The sequence below is a fragment of the Astatotilapia calliptera genome, chromosome 18 (genome assembly GCF_964374335.1).
Source record: "Astatotilapia calliptera chromosome 18, fAstCal68.1, whole genome shotgun sequence".
In the NCBI taxonomy this organism is placed as follows: Eukaryota; Metazoa; Chordata; class Actinopteri; order Cichliformes; family Cichlidae; genus Astatotilapia; species Astatotilapia calliptera.
This window is the reverse complement of record NC_137439.1, coordinates 13,113,637-13,127,166: the sequence shown is the minus strand read 5'-3', so window position 1 is coordinate 13,127,166 and position 13,530 is coordinate 13,113,637. Positions and strand designations below refer to the sequence as shown.

General features: G+C 37.5%; 1 protein-coding gene across 1 annotated transcript in view; it reads right to left on the bottom strand.

The window, feature by feature from the left end:
- The window catches only part of LOC113010180 (dynein axonemal heavy chain 8), a 37,098-nt gene that overhangs the window by 10,222 nt on the left and 13,346 nt on the right, over positions 1 to 13,530 (bottom strand). The window contains exons 17-58 of the mRNA XM_080293030.1: positions 13,383 to 13,499; positions 13,129 to 13,302; positions 12,900 to 13,032; positions 12,696 to 12,802; positions 12,081 to 12,204; positions 11,510 to 11,676; positions 11,287 to 11,413; positions 10,903 to 11,138; positions 10,529 to 10,633; positions 10,289 to 10,402; positions 10,135 to 10,197; positions 9,874 to 9,974; positions 9,601 to 9,738; positions 9,252 to 9,492; positions 8,940 to 9,139; positions 8,529 to 8,682; positions 8,272 to 8,435; positions 7,850 to 7,952; positions 7,416 to 7,520; positions 6,972 to 7,133; positions 6,321 to 6,545; positions 5,755 to 6,193; positions 5,232 to 5,419; positions 5,063 to 5,149; positions 4,872 to 4,979; positions 4,660 to 4,794; positions 4,344 to 4,505; positions 4,016 to 4,262; positions 3,683 to 3,924; positions 3,436 to 3,576; positions 3,117 to 3,348; positions 2,883 to 3,025; positions 2,658 to 2,792; positions 2,437 to 2,559; positions 1,947 to 2,160; positions 1,759 to 1,868; positions 1,511 to 1,674; positions 1,242 to 1,434; positions 1,017 to 1,139; positions 802 to 932; positions 359 to 512; positions 39 to 203 (exon numbers count right to left, since the gene is read on the bottom strand). Coding sequence (XP_080149156.1) covers positions 39 to 203; positions 359 to 512; positions 802 to 932; positions 1,017 to 1,139; positions 1,242 to 1,434; positions 1,511 to 1,674; positions 1,759 to 1,868; positions 1,947 to 2,160; positions 2,437 to 2,559; positions 2,658 to 2,792; positions 2,883 to 3,025; positions 3,117 to 3,348; positions 3,436 to 3,576; positions 3,683 to 3,924; positions 4,016 to 4,262; positions 4,344 to 4,505; positions 4,660 to 4,794; positions 4,872 to 4,979; positions 5,063 to 5,149; positions 5,232 to 5,419; positions 5,755 to 6,193; positions 6,321 to 6,545; positions 6,972 to 7,133; positions 7,416 to 7,520; positions 7,850 to 7,952; positions 8,272 to 8,435; positions 8,529 to 8,682; positions 8,940 to 9,139; positions 9,252 to 9,492; positions 9,601 to 9,738; positions 9,874 to 9,974; positions 10,135 to 10,197; positions 10,289 to 10,402; positions 10,529 to 10,633; positions 10,903 to 11,138; positions 11,287 to 11,413; positions 11,510 to 11,676; positions 12,081 to 12,204; positions 12,696 to 12,802; positions 12,900 to 13,032; positions 13,129 to 13,302; positions 13,383 to 13,499 — 6,696 coding nt within the window. The remainder of the gene's footprint in view (positions 1 to 38; positions 204 to 358; positions 513 to 801; positions 933 to 1,016; positions 1,140 to 1,241; positions 1,435 to 1,510; positions 1,675 to 1,758; positions 1,869 to 1,946; positions 2,161 to 2,436; positions 2,560 to 2,657; positions 2,793 to 2,882; positions 3,026 to 3,116; positions 3,349 to 3,435; positions 3,577 to 3,682; positions 3,925 to 4,015; positions 4,263 to 4,343; positions 4,506 to 4,659; positions 4,795 to 4,871; positions 4,980 to 5,062; positions 5,150 to 5,231; positions 5,420 to 5,754; positions 6,194 to 6,320; positions 6,546 to 6,971; positions 7,134 to 7,415; positions 7,521 to 7,849; positions 7,953 to 8,271; positions 8,436 to 8,528; positions 8,683 to 8,939; positions 9,140 to 9,251; positions 9,493 to 9,600; positions 9,739 to 9,873; positions 9,975 to 10,134; positions 10,198 to 10,288; positions 10,403 to 10,528; positions 10,634 to 10,902; positions 11,139 to 11,286; positions 11,414 to 11,509; positions 11,677 to 12,080; positions 12,205 to 12,695; positions 12,803 to 12,899; positions 13,033 to 13,128; positions 13,303 to 13,382; positions 13,500 to 13,530) is intronic.

Below are 13,530 nucleotides of genomic sequence, written 5' to 3'. Positions count from 1 at the left end.
CTGCTTTTGTGAAACAAGCATACAAATCTTTGACGTACCGGTGAGAAGCAAAGAACAACATGGAGATTCTTTCTTGACCGTGAAATAAAATACTCGTAAAGGTTGTCAAAAGTTGGTGGAATACGAGGAAACTCCTTTTTCATCACAGGTATTAGCTTCTGGGTGATCTCTTGGATCTCATCTTTAGCAAAAAGATTGGAAACCTGCAAACAGTCAATTCACTATGAAGTCATCTGGACCAAATATGGCCACAAACGTGGCAGTTTTTAATTACATGGTCTAAATTTTGACTTTCAGCTTGGATCAAAGTGGATTTTTGTGGATTTAAATATATCTGAATTTTTTTAAAGATCCCCACCTCTCCAGATGAAAGAACATTGTTGAGGTACTCAAGGAAGGCCTCATTCTTGATATCATTATCAGTAAAGATAAAGGTGATGCCTTTGCCTTCAGCCCCAGCTGTCCTATACAGCACTTTCAGGTCATCCAGGAAATTGGTCATGTTGTATGTTCTAAGAAGAAGACAAACACTATAAATTCTGCTAATTAGCTAAACCCCAGATGATGCACATGTGTTTACATGCCATAACATGCCAGGTGCAACCATGTGTTTTCATCATGCTTTTGACCCTCAATCTATGGCTTGTGGATCCCTGGGGCTCCAGGGGACCCAGTTTAAGAGCCACTGGTATAAGGTCCTTACCTTATAATATAAGCAGCTTGAGGTAACTGTTGTGAATTAGCACCATATTGATAATATTAAATTGAGCTGAACTGAAGTTTTAGTTTTTCTGTTCTTACCTGGTCAATGTGATCTGGAAGACGTGGTATCCAGCTATGAATGAGGCTAGCCGCGTAAGGCTCTGTTTACCTGATCCTCCGACACCCACAAGCAGGGCATTTCCTTGGTCAGTTCGAATTATTCGTGAGATCTAAAGCATTGGAAATCTTCAATAAATCAGCATTAATTGTAGCCAGATATAAAGAAAATGTATTCGTTGGGCTTGTAGTCTGACCTTGACGAGATGAGTCATTGCATCTGTGAAGAAAACCAGATCCAGAGTCGAGCCTCTTATGATCTCATTGTGTTGAGTCTGATACATCATTAGTTTCTCTGATAAGAACTTGAAATTTGGCACCTGAAAAAGTGAGCGTTTTCTTTCTGATTAGTATGACAGCTTTCTATATCAATGTTCAACTGTATCAATATTGTACTGTGGCTATAAATACAAATCTTTTACCAGTTCATAAATTTTAGGGGCATCAAAACACGCATCCTCCCCTTCTTCTCCAGTTGGCTCAGGTGCATCGCGGAGAAAGTCCACAAAGTATGGCTCAGGATGAAGTTTTGGGACAAGGCTAGGCTCAACATGCTCTTGGATCACCCGGGATACACCCTTCTCAAACCACTCTCTGTCCTCTGAGCAAATAAACCTACAGCAAAATGATGTTTCAATTTTAGCATCTTTGTTCTGCTTATAAAGTGATTTGATGGATGTGAGAACTTTACCTGTCAGCAATCACCCTTGCACATTCACTCTTGAAAAGAGCCAAGAGGGTAGGTATATCATGACACTCCTCTGCCTTGATGTTTAACATCCCTTGCCAGATCCGAGACAAATCTCTCAAATTGAAAATGTAGTGGAACTTGGATGGTGTGGGAAGCATTTTTACCTTCAATGTGAAATCATCGAATAAGATGTCTTTATTAATACATCCACTTTTATAATCTGTTCACATCATCTTTTAAGTAGTTACCTTTGTCCACTGCCATAAAATCCTCCCAGCAGATACAAGATGCTTAACCATATCTGAAATGCTCTGCTTGAATTTTCTGCATTCATGGAAGTAACCACCACTAATTATACCTGCAAAAAAATTGCATCAAAATAATCTATTTGTTGATACAACTAGTAATGAGGGGAAACAAATTTTGAGGTACTTACCAAAGATCTTATCAATTGAAGTATTTGATGGCAGAGTACAGTTAAAGACAGTAAACTGCCTCTTGAGTCTTTGAGGGATGTCATTTCTCCCACCACCAGGGTGAATCATGGCAGCAAGTATCTGCACATCTTCAATAGTGGAGAAGTCTCCTGGTTTGTCCAGACTGTACATGCCACTCATTTCCATCATCTGTCGAACTATCTCATTGGTGATCTGGTTTGGAAAGTTATATAAAGGAGTTATGCCTGAATTACTGTTCAGTGGAAAATCTACACCGTAACCTTCCACATAACCTGACATGCACCTTCTAAAAATGCATTTATGCATTTACGTGTTTTTGGTTATGTCCTAAGTTATGATGTAGATTTCCCAGAGAAGTCTAAATCAAACTTTACTAAGACTGGAAGCAACATGAAATAGTAAACAGTATATTTGCTGTTTTGTGTATTTTGTAAAATAAATATATTATATACATATATATATAAATACCTGATCTCCCCATTCATTGACAACTGGCATGTTTATATCATCAATAAAGACTGTCATCCTGCGTCCTCCTGGGGGTCCATAGGTGCTGCCAATTCTTTTCTCAATGTAACTTTCCACTGTTCGCTGTATATGTATGTATATAAAAAAGCTTTTACTAACAAAAAGCCATATAGAATTTGATAAAGATAAATATAAAGAACATTTTATAGGTTACATTTTACCTGAAACATTAGGGGTTCTGTTGCAGATGAGAAGTTCAGCGTCTTTGATAGGTCTGTCTCAGGATCATATTTTTTTGTGTAGCTTTTTATCATCACAGTTTTAGCAGTTCCTTGTTCTCCAATGAGCAGCACAGCCTATTTATACACAAAATTTAACTGTAACAGAAGTACATACCAAGGATAAACATATGCTCTTTTATTTAATATTCATATTTTAGAGGAGACCTTGTGTTGTTTAGCAATGGTATCCAGCAAGAAAGAAGTTCTTGTGTTATCCACATTGGGAACAAGAATAGAAGTGTAGTCAGGCAAATGGTCAGTTGGATAGATATAATCACCCACATGGTTGTTCCAATGACACCAATCACCTGAAATAAAAGATGAAGCTCTTATAGTAATTACATTTCAAAATGCAAAAGACAGCATAGGGGGTTTATGTATTGTATAAAATGTTTTTACCATTTGTGCCAATCATGTACTCAAACATAGTTTCCCCTGGCCGTGTTGGAGGAACATCAATATTGCTTTCATGACCTCTGATGTAAGTCTCTAGTTTGTCTCTATCATCTAACTCCAAAATGGCTCCAAGGCTCCACATCAGACAGAAGGCAAAGAGACGCTCAAGGTGTTTGCTACCAGCAAAGCCTCCTGTCTCCTTGGTTGGGAGGAGGCCTTCCAGCAGATTCACAGACTGAAGGTGGAACATAATGAGACAATTCAATATTTCTAATTAATTTAGAAGCATCATCAATTTCTTCTCATTTGTCAGAATACATACCTGCATTACATAGTTACACTCCAAAAGCTCCATTTTGGGTTTAAGGTTCTGCTTCATATACAAGTAAGCATCCTCAAATATCTTGTCATATAAACTTAAAATACTTTCTGCCTCCTTTGCATTGCGCTTGTTAGCCCATCCCTAAAACATAAAGGCCACATTCCATCTGAATACAGTATTGTAACAGCAGCACTGATTCTTTTCTCCAAACAGTTTTTGAATGGAAAATTTCAAAAAACAAGCCTACCCTGAGTATGGGTTTCCAACTGAGAGCTGATGAGCTCATGAAGACCATACCCACCCGGGACACTGTAGCAGGGGAGGCATTATCCATGTTGTGCACCTCAAACACCAACTTGCAACATGGTGACATTGTGATGCGGTCACCATTAGCCAAGGTCAGTGTTTTGTTATCATCCAACACAGAATTAAGATTCTCAATCCATATGGCGTCGACAGGACCATCAAGCACAATCCATATGAACTCCCCTGAAGTGTTCACATTTTAAAGAAATGGAAAATTATATATATATATATCTGTGTGTGTGTGCGAATATTCATTAAATATTGTATCATAAACCTTTCTTAGCTTTGAGTGTCCTCCTCCATAGTGTGGAAAATATCCCATCTGTCCAATCATTGGTGGCTGCATCAAGACGGCCAAACATCTGCGCAGCAGTGATTGCTTTGGGGTTCATGCGCATCTCCCTATGCAGGTATCCACATTCAGTCATAGCTCGCATGAGAATGTTGATGACTGTGGTCTTCCCAGCTCCACTTGGTCCTAAAGTCATCAGCCCATGGCGCACTCGTGAAGTCTCATAAAGCTGATAGTGATGTATCAGTAAGAAAGAGTTATTTCCAAACAAAATCCAAATAACAACAGCAGATGAACATGCAGATGGTACCTGAACAAGCTTGAGATTCCAGGGAGGATGGTTGATTATACCGGCTGACTGCACTTGATGGGCAACAGCTGCCTGAAGTTCAGCATATGTGCTACTATCCAGCTGGATACCAGGGAACAGGTCATTGATGAGACTGAGGAAAAGTGACTCATCCTCATCCACCTGAAACACATGCACATTACATATATATATATATATATATATATATATATATATATATATATATATATATATATATATATATATATACATACACACACACACATTACTGTCAAATATTTGACTGCTGTCCTTTAGCACTAGGTTTGTGTCATACCAGTTTAGACAGATTCATGTCACGCAGCACTCTCATGACAATGCTGGACTCTGTGTCATCAGGCCGTGCTCTTTTAGCAGCCCCAAGTGTTCGTAACACGGACAGGATGTTCCTCAGGCCAAAGTCATAGTGGACCTAACAAAGCAAGAGCTTAGCTTTAGAGGGTTAATAATTGCTTATTATAGGAACTAAACTGGCCACAGGATTATTACCTGTTTTGTAAGTTGTTCTTCACACAGTTTATAAAGAACAAAAAACTTCTGGGCTAAGATGATGTTTTCATTGAATCCACAACTGGCTAGCTTAACTCTCATGATGATCTGTCAAAGGCAATAGTGAAAACGAATTAGAACTTAAACAAAACAGACAATATTTCTCCCTAGAAAAACTAATCTTTACCCACCTGTCTGTCTGGCACCATCATAGAAACCGTCCTGAATTGCACTTTTAAATTTTCAGGAAGTTCCTGACGACCGGCATATCCGGGATTCTATGTATTGAGTGACAACATGTTTTATTATATTCATACTAAACATCTGCTGCCTAGTAAACATATAAATCCTGTATCTTACCATAGTGATAAACAGGCCAAACTCTGGATTCAGATCCACAGTGTCTCCATCAGTAAAAATAAATGTGCTCTTCTGGTTCTTGCGTGCCGTCAGAACTATGTAGATCTGCTGAGCAGCAACAGAGAGCACTGGCAGGTCGATTCTGTTGAACTCATCAAAACAACCCCAGGACCCTGACTGCGCGAGGCCTGAAAAAGAATGAACAATTTACCAAATGTGGATATTTTTGGAATGTGAAAAGCAGCTGGGAAATCTGAGTAACAGAACATGCAAACACAACTGAAGACCCTCGTAGATTTGAACCTAGAACCAAAATCTTTCTATGAGCAGCATAAGATAAAATGAAATCTGAGTGTTTTGCTCATTAATCCAGGTAAGGAAATCCCAGAAAGTTGATTCGGCTCACCTGGATGTCAAGACTGAAGAAGTCACTTGGGTGAGAGATGAAATGTTTCTCCCACTGAAAATGCTACACAATACATTTTCTAAGATATCTGATAATTTGATTAATTACTTAGGATACCTTTATAAATCCTTCCAAGTCCTCTGAAGTCCATCTGGTCAGAGCAGTTGAACACTACAACATACTTGCCAAGACAGCGACCCATGTCTTTGGTAGTTTCAGTTTTCCCAGTTCCAGCCGGTCCTGCAGGGGCTCCTCCCATACTCATACCTAGAGCTTGGGCTAGTGTGATGTAGCACCTAGGTAAACAAGAAGGGGTTAATGAATGTACCTTAGTACTTAAATCTATATAAAAAGTAATTAACAAAATCTCATTATTTACTTGCCTGTCTGTCAGTGGAGTGATGACCAGACGATCAGTACAGCCTAGAAACTCATTCTGATAAATGAAGTCAACATTAGTAATAGACACAATGACCTTATCCAGGTAGCCCCTGAAGTAAAACCTGCTCTGCTTCAGCCATTCGAAGTCGCCTACAGATTTTATACGCTTTTTCACCTGAGGAAAAAGCAGGACATGAAGAGGAATGGTTGACCATAACAGTTTAATAATAAAAAGTTATCTGTGATAGTAGATATGGACAAGTAGCATTTATCCAAAAATAAAAAAATAACAAAAAACTCACTAGGTCATTAAATATATCAGTCTGGTGCACATGAATTGTGACAAGTGTCTCATATTTGACTCTGTCAAATTTGCTGAGGTCATAGGTTGTTTGCTTGATGAGTGTAGTGAGCAGACTCAGTAATTTCTTTTGGGTAAGAGACATGATGTGCTTGTCATCTTCTGTATGGTGCAGGGCCTTCTCTGCATCTCTTGTCCAAATCATTTGGATTCCCAGCAAGCCCACCTAAAAAGTACGAATCAAACAATACACGAAAAGATGCGTCATGTATAGTACATACAGGTAAAGTGGTAGAAATATGATGCTACATGAAAGGTACTACTGTCAAAGATATCCATACTTGTTATTTTACAAACGTTGGAAAAAGAATGAAAAAGAACCATGAGATCTGTTAAGCTGCCTCTGCCACTGATAAAGGCAAGAAGGAAATGTGACATGAAAACAAACAGTCATGTTGCTGGATAGTTTAATCTTAGTAACGAGAGAGTAACGTCTCAAATCTTTAAAATCTTGAATCCCTTTAAACACTACTAAATGGCGGTTGGTATTACAGATGGAAGAAAAAAAAATCTCTGTTACACTTAAATGAACAAAATATTTTAAAAACTCATGAAAAAGATTTTACTAACAGCCACAATTCAGTCTTCCTACCTGTGCTTGAAATCTGTTGAGAAAAGCAAGAAGATCAAACTCCTCATCGTCTATCTCTAGATCTGCAGCTCTGATAACAGAGTGCAGTGAAGCCTGTTGTTGCACCAAAAGCTTCCTAAGCCAGATCTCAACTTCTCCCTGAGCCATTACAGGACTCTCTAGCTGAAAACACAGAAACACATTTGCTATGTTGTACCACACCTGTGATAAAAATTGGAAAAATATTTGCTGACAGCCTCAATTGAACCTTATTCTTTTTGAATATCTATTTATTGTACCCTACACTTGTCTGTAGAAAATAGCAATCTGATATAAATTTAACTTTAATTTGAATTTGACTCTGTTGACCGCTTGCAAAAGTTATTTGCACTAAACGTAACAAATGCAATTCAACATATAGTTGTATTATAGCTCTAAACTGAAAATGCAAATAGCATTAAATACCGGCAGTTTTTCCCCTTCTTGTGAAATAACAGCTATGATCTTGTCATATTCTGTTGTGTGAAACTCAGCTTCTTTTACGTTGTCAAACACTCCAAGAAGATGTGCCTGAAAAACAAATGCATCTACAATTATTTTTGCTATTTTACCCAAAATCAAAAACCCAAAAGAAAAAAAAGAGAGAGAAAAAAATAAACAAAACCCAAGAAATCAGATTTCAATACACAAACCATTTTCTTAATATTTCTATCCTGATCGTCTCATTCTTTGCCCATGAAAACTCCAAATTTAAATTGTATTTCTTATTTGCTAAGATGAGTTTTTAACATATCTACGCAGACAAACAAATTAGGCCTTTTGCAGTAGCAGTATAATTACATTGTTTTATACTTTTTATTTAAATTTAAGTTTCTTACAGTGGCAGTGAATGTTCTGACCTGAATTGTGTGAGAATCACTGGCTTGTCCAAGGATTTCCAAAAGGGCAGGATCAGACACAAAGAAGAACCGTGGAAACAAGAGTCTCTTTTTCTCAAGATACCTGTGAAACAAGATCATATCATCTGCAGTGTACACATTGAACACAGAAGTATTGTTATAATTATGGGGCCCATTTATTCAATGCTTTTCTTTTTGTTGCAAAGCATCTGTGGGTGACAAAAGGACAAAAAGGGGTAGAAAAGGAGTAATTATACTGCATAAAAAGTGCTTGAGTAAAAAGCTAATTAACTAAATAGTTAAATAATGTCATGTAAATTTTTTTAAAGACTGAACTACTTTTCTACTTTTCTTTTTACCCTCCACTGTTGCAACCAACAGAAAGACGCAAACTAAAACAAGGATGGTGCCAAAAAAATTACCCTGCAAGAGATTTCTGACAGAGCTCTAGTTGTTTCTGAAGATCTGGAAGCTTTTCTCGCAGAGAGGGATCACCTACACAGCACTCCACAGCATTTGGGACCTTTTGTGCTCGCCGCATGATTTCAGTCCAAGACTTGTCAATATTCTGAAATTGATTTGCTTCCTGCAAATGGAAACATTTTTATGTTAGCATTTACTTAAGGATGCTTTCAAAATTGTTATTTTCAGGCCACAGGGCAGAATTAATGAACTGTACCTGTGGCAGATCTTTGGCAATATCGCCCCCAACAAACACAGCCTCCAAATAGACCCACAAGTTTTGCACTATAACCCACTGTTCAATGACCTCAGATGATGTTGAAAGCTTGAAGACCCAATCTTGGATCTCTGCTTTGTGGAAGGTACTGTACCTGTACAAAGCAGACAAAGCTTGTTAAGTTCTTTAAGACATTGCAGAAATGGGAATATGTGTGGATATTTCACATCTTGAATGATTACACCCAAACTAATCTTTGTCACTACTAATGTTTCTGGGCTGAATGATTTGTTACAGTTAGGTAGGTCTTGCAGTCTTGCCCTTTTATTACTCCAAAGTATTAAAGTTTCTTGGAGATCAAGTTTATAAAATCTGTTACAAAATTATAAGCCGGGGTTTATTCTTTTCTACCTGTTGCTCAGCAGTGAACCTAGCACCATCAAACTGTCCTCCAAGTTGGTGAGAATCTCGGATGTTTCTGCTCCTTTCAGCATCAGTTCTCCTCTACTCTTAAATGTCATCAAGCTCAGGGTCTGAGCAGACCACAGCTCTTTTACTTGTGATAATTTGGCCTCAATATCCTTCTCCTTTACAGCTGATATGCAAATGTCCTACAAATACAAAAAGCCAAACTTGGGATGGTGCATACACATGAGCAAATCAAATCTATAAAAAAAATCTTGAAATCGAAGTATATTATAAATGTCAAATCTGCCAGCACACCTCAATGTCGTCCTTGTACGTCAACAAAGGCGCCTCCATGATGTTCTCAAGTGTAAACGTACTGGACTCCACCTCAAAATGGTGTCCAGTCACTTGTGCAATACGGTCCCAGTGTCTCCGTTTCATAGACTTGTTTGCCATCATTTCAAGAAGAGGACACGAATCATTAAAATCATCAATGGTCTTTTTTAGATCAAGAAAGGCTTGCCAGTCCTTTAGTGCTTTGGGTAGCTTCCGACACCTATAAAAATTGGATAATAAACTTTTGTTAAAATGACTACTCTTAAAAAAACATTCACTACACAACAAATTTTTAGGTCTGTAAGTTATAATAACAGATATACTCAACCTGTTCTGAAAATCCAGAAGTTCGCCATTGATCTTTTCAATATCCACTTGTATCCATAGTATCTTATAGTACCCACTAATCTTGTTCATCACTGCATCATACAGGCCATAGAGTTTTTGAAGCAGATCAAGCTCTTTTCTAAAGGAAGCATTAGGAAGCATAATATTTGAATATATTTTATAATGTGATAGATGTTAACACTTAGCATAGTATTAATAGAGATGCAAAAGTTATTCTAGCACAGAACAAGGTTTGATTTTTTTGCTGATGTACTTTTTCTTGTGTAGACAGTTGTATTCTGTAACTGGTAAGCCAAGAAGCTGCTGTCCAGAAGTATATGTGGTGAAGTTTCTCCAAAGCTCTTCAAATCTAGCCTGCAAACAAAACATACAATTAAATCTCGCAAGACTGTTTGTTAAATATGATTTTGATGTTTTCTTGCCCTATCAGCTCTCTCTTATCTAGTAATCATTTACCTCTAACTTATGTGAATGATTATAGATTTTCACACACTGAAAGAATTGAAACTGTCACCTGATAGATCTGAAGCCTGCGGCTGGCTTCTTGTGGAGCTAATCCTACAACCAAAGGGCCTTCCTGAAAAACAAGACATAAAATGAAGAATAGGTTAATATGAATACATTGATTTATTGAAAACCACCCGCACACAGTTTTTAAGATTACTCACAGAATCAAACTGTTCCATATAAGTGTCAACATCTTTTTGGAAGATAGCCACGCTCACGAGAAGGTCTTGTTTGAACTTGGGTTGCATACGAACAAGCTCATATTGCACCGATCTCTGCACAAGTCAATATCAAAAATAAAATCAAGATCACAGCTTATCACATTTACAACACACAAGATCACATTTATTTAAAAAAAAGTCATCAAACAAAATAGGCATTAATGTCATGATAATACTTACAGCTTTAGACTGCAGCATTGTGAATGAGTCTCTCAGACTGTACACTTCTTCTACTTCTCTTTTGGTCTCTTCTGCTTCATATTTTGTCAAAATTTCATATGCTTCCTGTAAATACATTCTTATATTTAAATGTTCAACATTTAGCTCACTCTGAACACGCAGGCCTCTCATTTATAACTAACAGTAGTAACAGTAGATAGTTAGGTACAATTAAAATTACATCCTCAAAATGTCTTTCACTAAAAATTTCTGGGCTTTATTTAATGTTGTTACTGGTACTCTGCAGCAGTTCATATCACTTTGTTTATTGTGTAGTGCTATTGCCAGTCCTTTGAAATATCTGCAGTTACACAATACACTTAAGAAACTGATACCTCAATGGAAATCAGTGTCATGTCAGTCTGTATTTCAGCTTCTCGAAGCGTAGACAGGGCCCCCATAGTACAGCGTACATCTTCCAGATTAGCCACAGGATGTGATAGCTGTATAAGGTAGTTGTTCAAATGTATGTGTGTGTCAGTCATTTTCTTCTTGTACCTCTCCTTCAGGTATTTGCAAATTAGTTTCTTCCAGGCTTTTGTCTCATCTGTTAGGGCCTTTTTCAGTGAACCTGTATATAAAGGAACTTAGCATTAGTCCTCCAGTTCTCAAACTAATAACCACCTACATGTGACATGTGTAATAAAACACACTAAATATCCAATTATCCAGTGGTAGCAGAATGGAATTCAATCCTGGTCCTCACAAATAAAAATTACCTGTTGTTAAATGAACAGATTCAAAAGCAATAACAGGCTTGATAGCTTGAATTTCTTGCTCAACTGAGTCATAGTGTTCGATTTCAGATGTAATGTGGATCAAGGATGGTTTGCTTGCCATGAATTCCTTTGTAGAAATTAAGAGAAGGGATATGATAATGATATAACTATATGAAAGCAACAAGGAACATGTCATGGTGAAAGAAAATCAAAGACAACTAACTTTGACTTTAGCGTTTTTGTCCTCTTCCCAGATCGCTCTGAAAGTATTGAACTGTTTCAGAACATTGGCTGCTCGTCCCTTCTGAGAGTTGATTGCTGTTTTCAGAATGCCCACGAGTTTTTTGATGTCCTTGTGTTCCACAACAAAGTTAAATAAATGATCTCTTTCTGCAGAAACACAAATAAACAGTCAAAAGTACAACCAACGATTGTGCTAACAGCTAGCAGCTGACAGTTTCATTCAAAGTTTAACATTTACTTTTGTAAATGTTATTTTATGGGTGAGTGAGCCCATAAATTCAGCAGGAAAGTATAAAGGGAAACAGACTTCTACTGGACCAGAAGTCCATTTGCAACCACAACTATCACCATCTAGTGGCCTTCAGATAGAATGCAAGTTAGAGGCACCTCTGAAAGGTACTACCTTCATGTCTTACACAGTCCCCACAATAAGCTTAATATTTACAATCTTCATTCATAATAAAGGATGTCTTTAATTTAGGAGCTGTCATTCTTTGAACTTGTGCATCAAGTGTGTTTGCTCCTGTATGTGTATACTGATGGTGAGTTACCTGCTTTCTTCCTTTCATTAGGAGTGTACTCCCACTGCCAGGCAATGCTCTTGCTAACTTCCAACACAGAGTCAGTTAGTTGATTTATGGCCTGCTGGATTTCATCTAAAGTGGGAATCATTACCTGATAATGACAAATATCAGATATCAAAACTAGATTTTCTGTTCAACAAAACTTGCAAAGAATTCCAGATCTCTCTGTCCTACAATGCAAATACTGCCCCCTGAACATGTACTGAAAGAAAAGTAGAAACTCACCACGTTGGGTATATCCAGGTGGACTTCAGATTTTATTAGCGGAACTATCATAGGTTGAGGCTTGGATTTCTTGTAACTTCTGTAGTATATTGATGAAAATATGAAAGAGTTCTTTCTCTTTAACTTATGATACTGCACTGAGCACATACCAACTAACACAAATATACTTACATAGCACAACTAATCCTCTTTTTCAAGGTGTTCAGAGATGACTTTGTTGTTTTGAGAACTGCATCAAGTACCCTTGCAGTGAAGGATTCATAAAGCTTCTTAAACTCCTGAAATTAAAATTTGTATGCAAATCAGTGGGTCAGCTGCACATAGCAGAAGTGTTTTACAGTTGTTAGACAAATATACCTTTTCAAATTTAGTATTTTTGTCTTTCAATGAACTTTCTGCAGTCCCTCTCTCATCCTCATGAGCAATCGTGTGTCTCTCTCCAGGGAAGGTCATGGTCCTCCCGACTACAGTGTTGAAAGTGTGAAATACAAAAAATACATTTAAATACCTAATTTCTGCGTTCACTTGTATGCAACACTTAAAACTCTGCCTTGACATCACCTGACACAGGTTCCTCTGTCTTGTAGCCTTTTGGTTCATAAACAGCACTTAAAACAGTGTCCAGCTCTTTGATTGCTGTTTTGACATGACTACATTTGTAATTCAATGTTTTCGCCCACTTTTTACAAAGATTCTAAAAAGAGGTTGAGATATGTATTTGGTGAATAAGGCACAACTTATTTGTAAAGGCAAATTAAAAATGAGGAGAAGACTTTAGCAGAATTAAATTCATTTCGGTTGATAAACATCTAAAATTTGTGTTTTGATTTGGTACGAGTGGCCATACCTTATTATGGTCAATCAGATGCTGAACTGAAGTTGGATCATCTGAGAGCTCAATCAGCACCGTCTCTGAGATGTCTTTAAGGACATCATCAATGTGTAACTTGCTAATATTTAGCACCTGAAAAAGAAGGAAATGTGGTTCTTGCTTATTATAAATGCACAATAAGGAAAATTTTAATGAATGACACAGAAACAGACCTTATTCACAAGATGCTGGAGCTCATACAAAGCCGTGTCAACTCTTTGGAAGAACTCGTCCAGGAGTAAGGATGACCAGGTGATCAGCACTGCCCCATGTTGAAGAGCAGATTCAACCTTGCGAGTTACCAAAGACATTAAAGCTTAT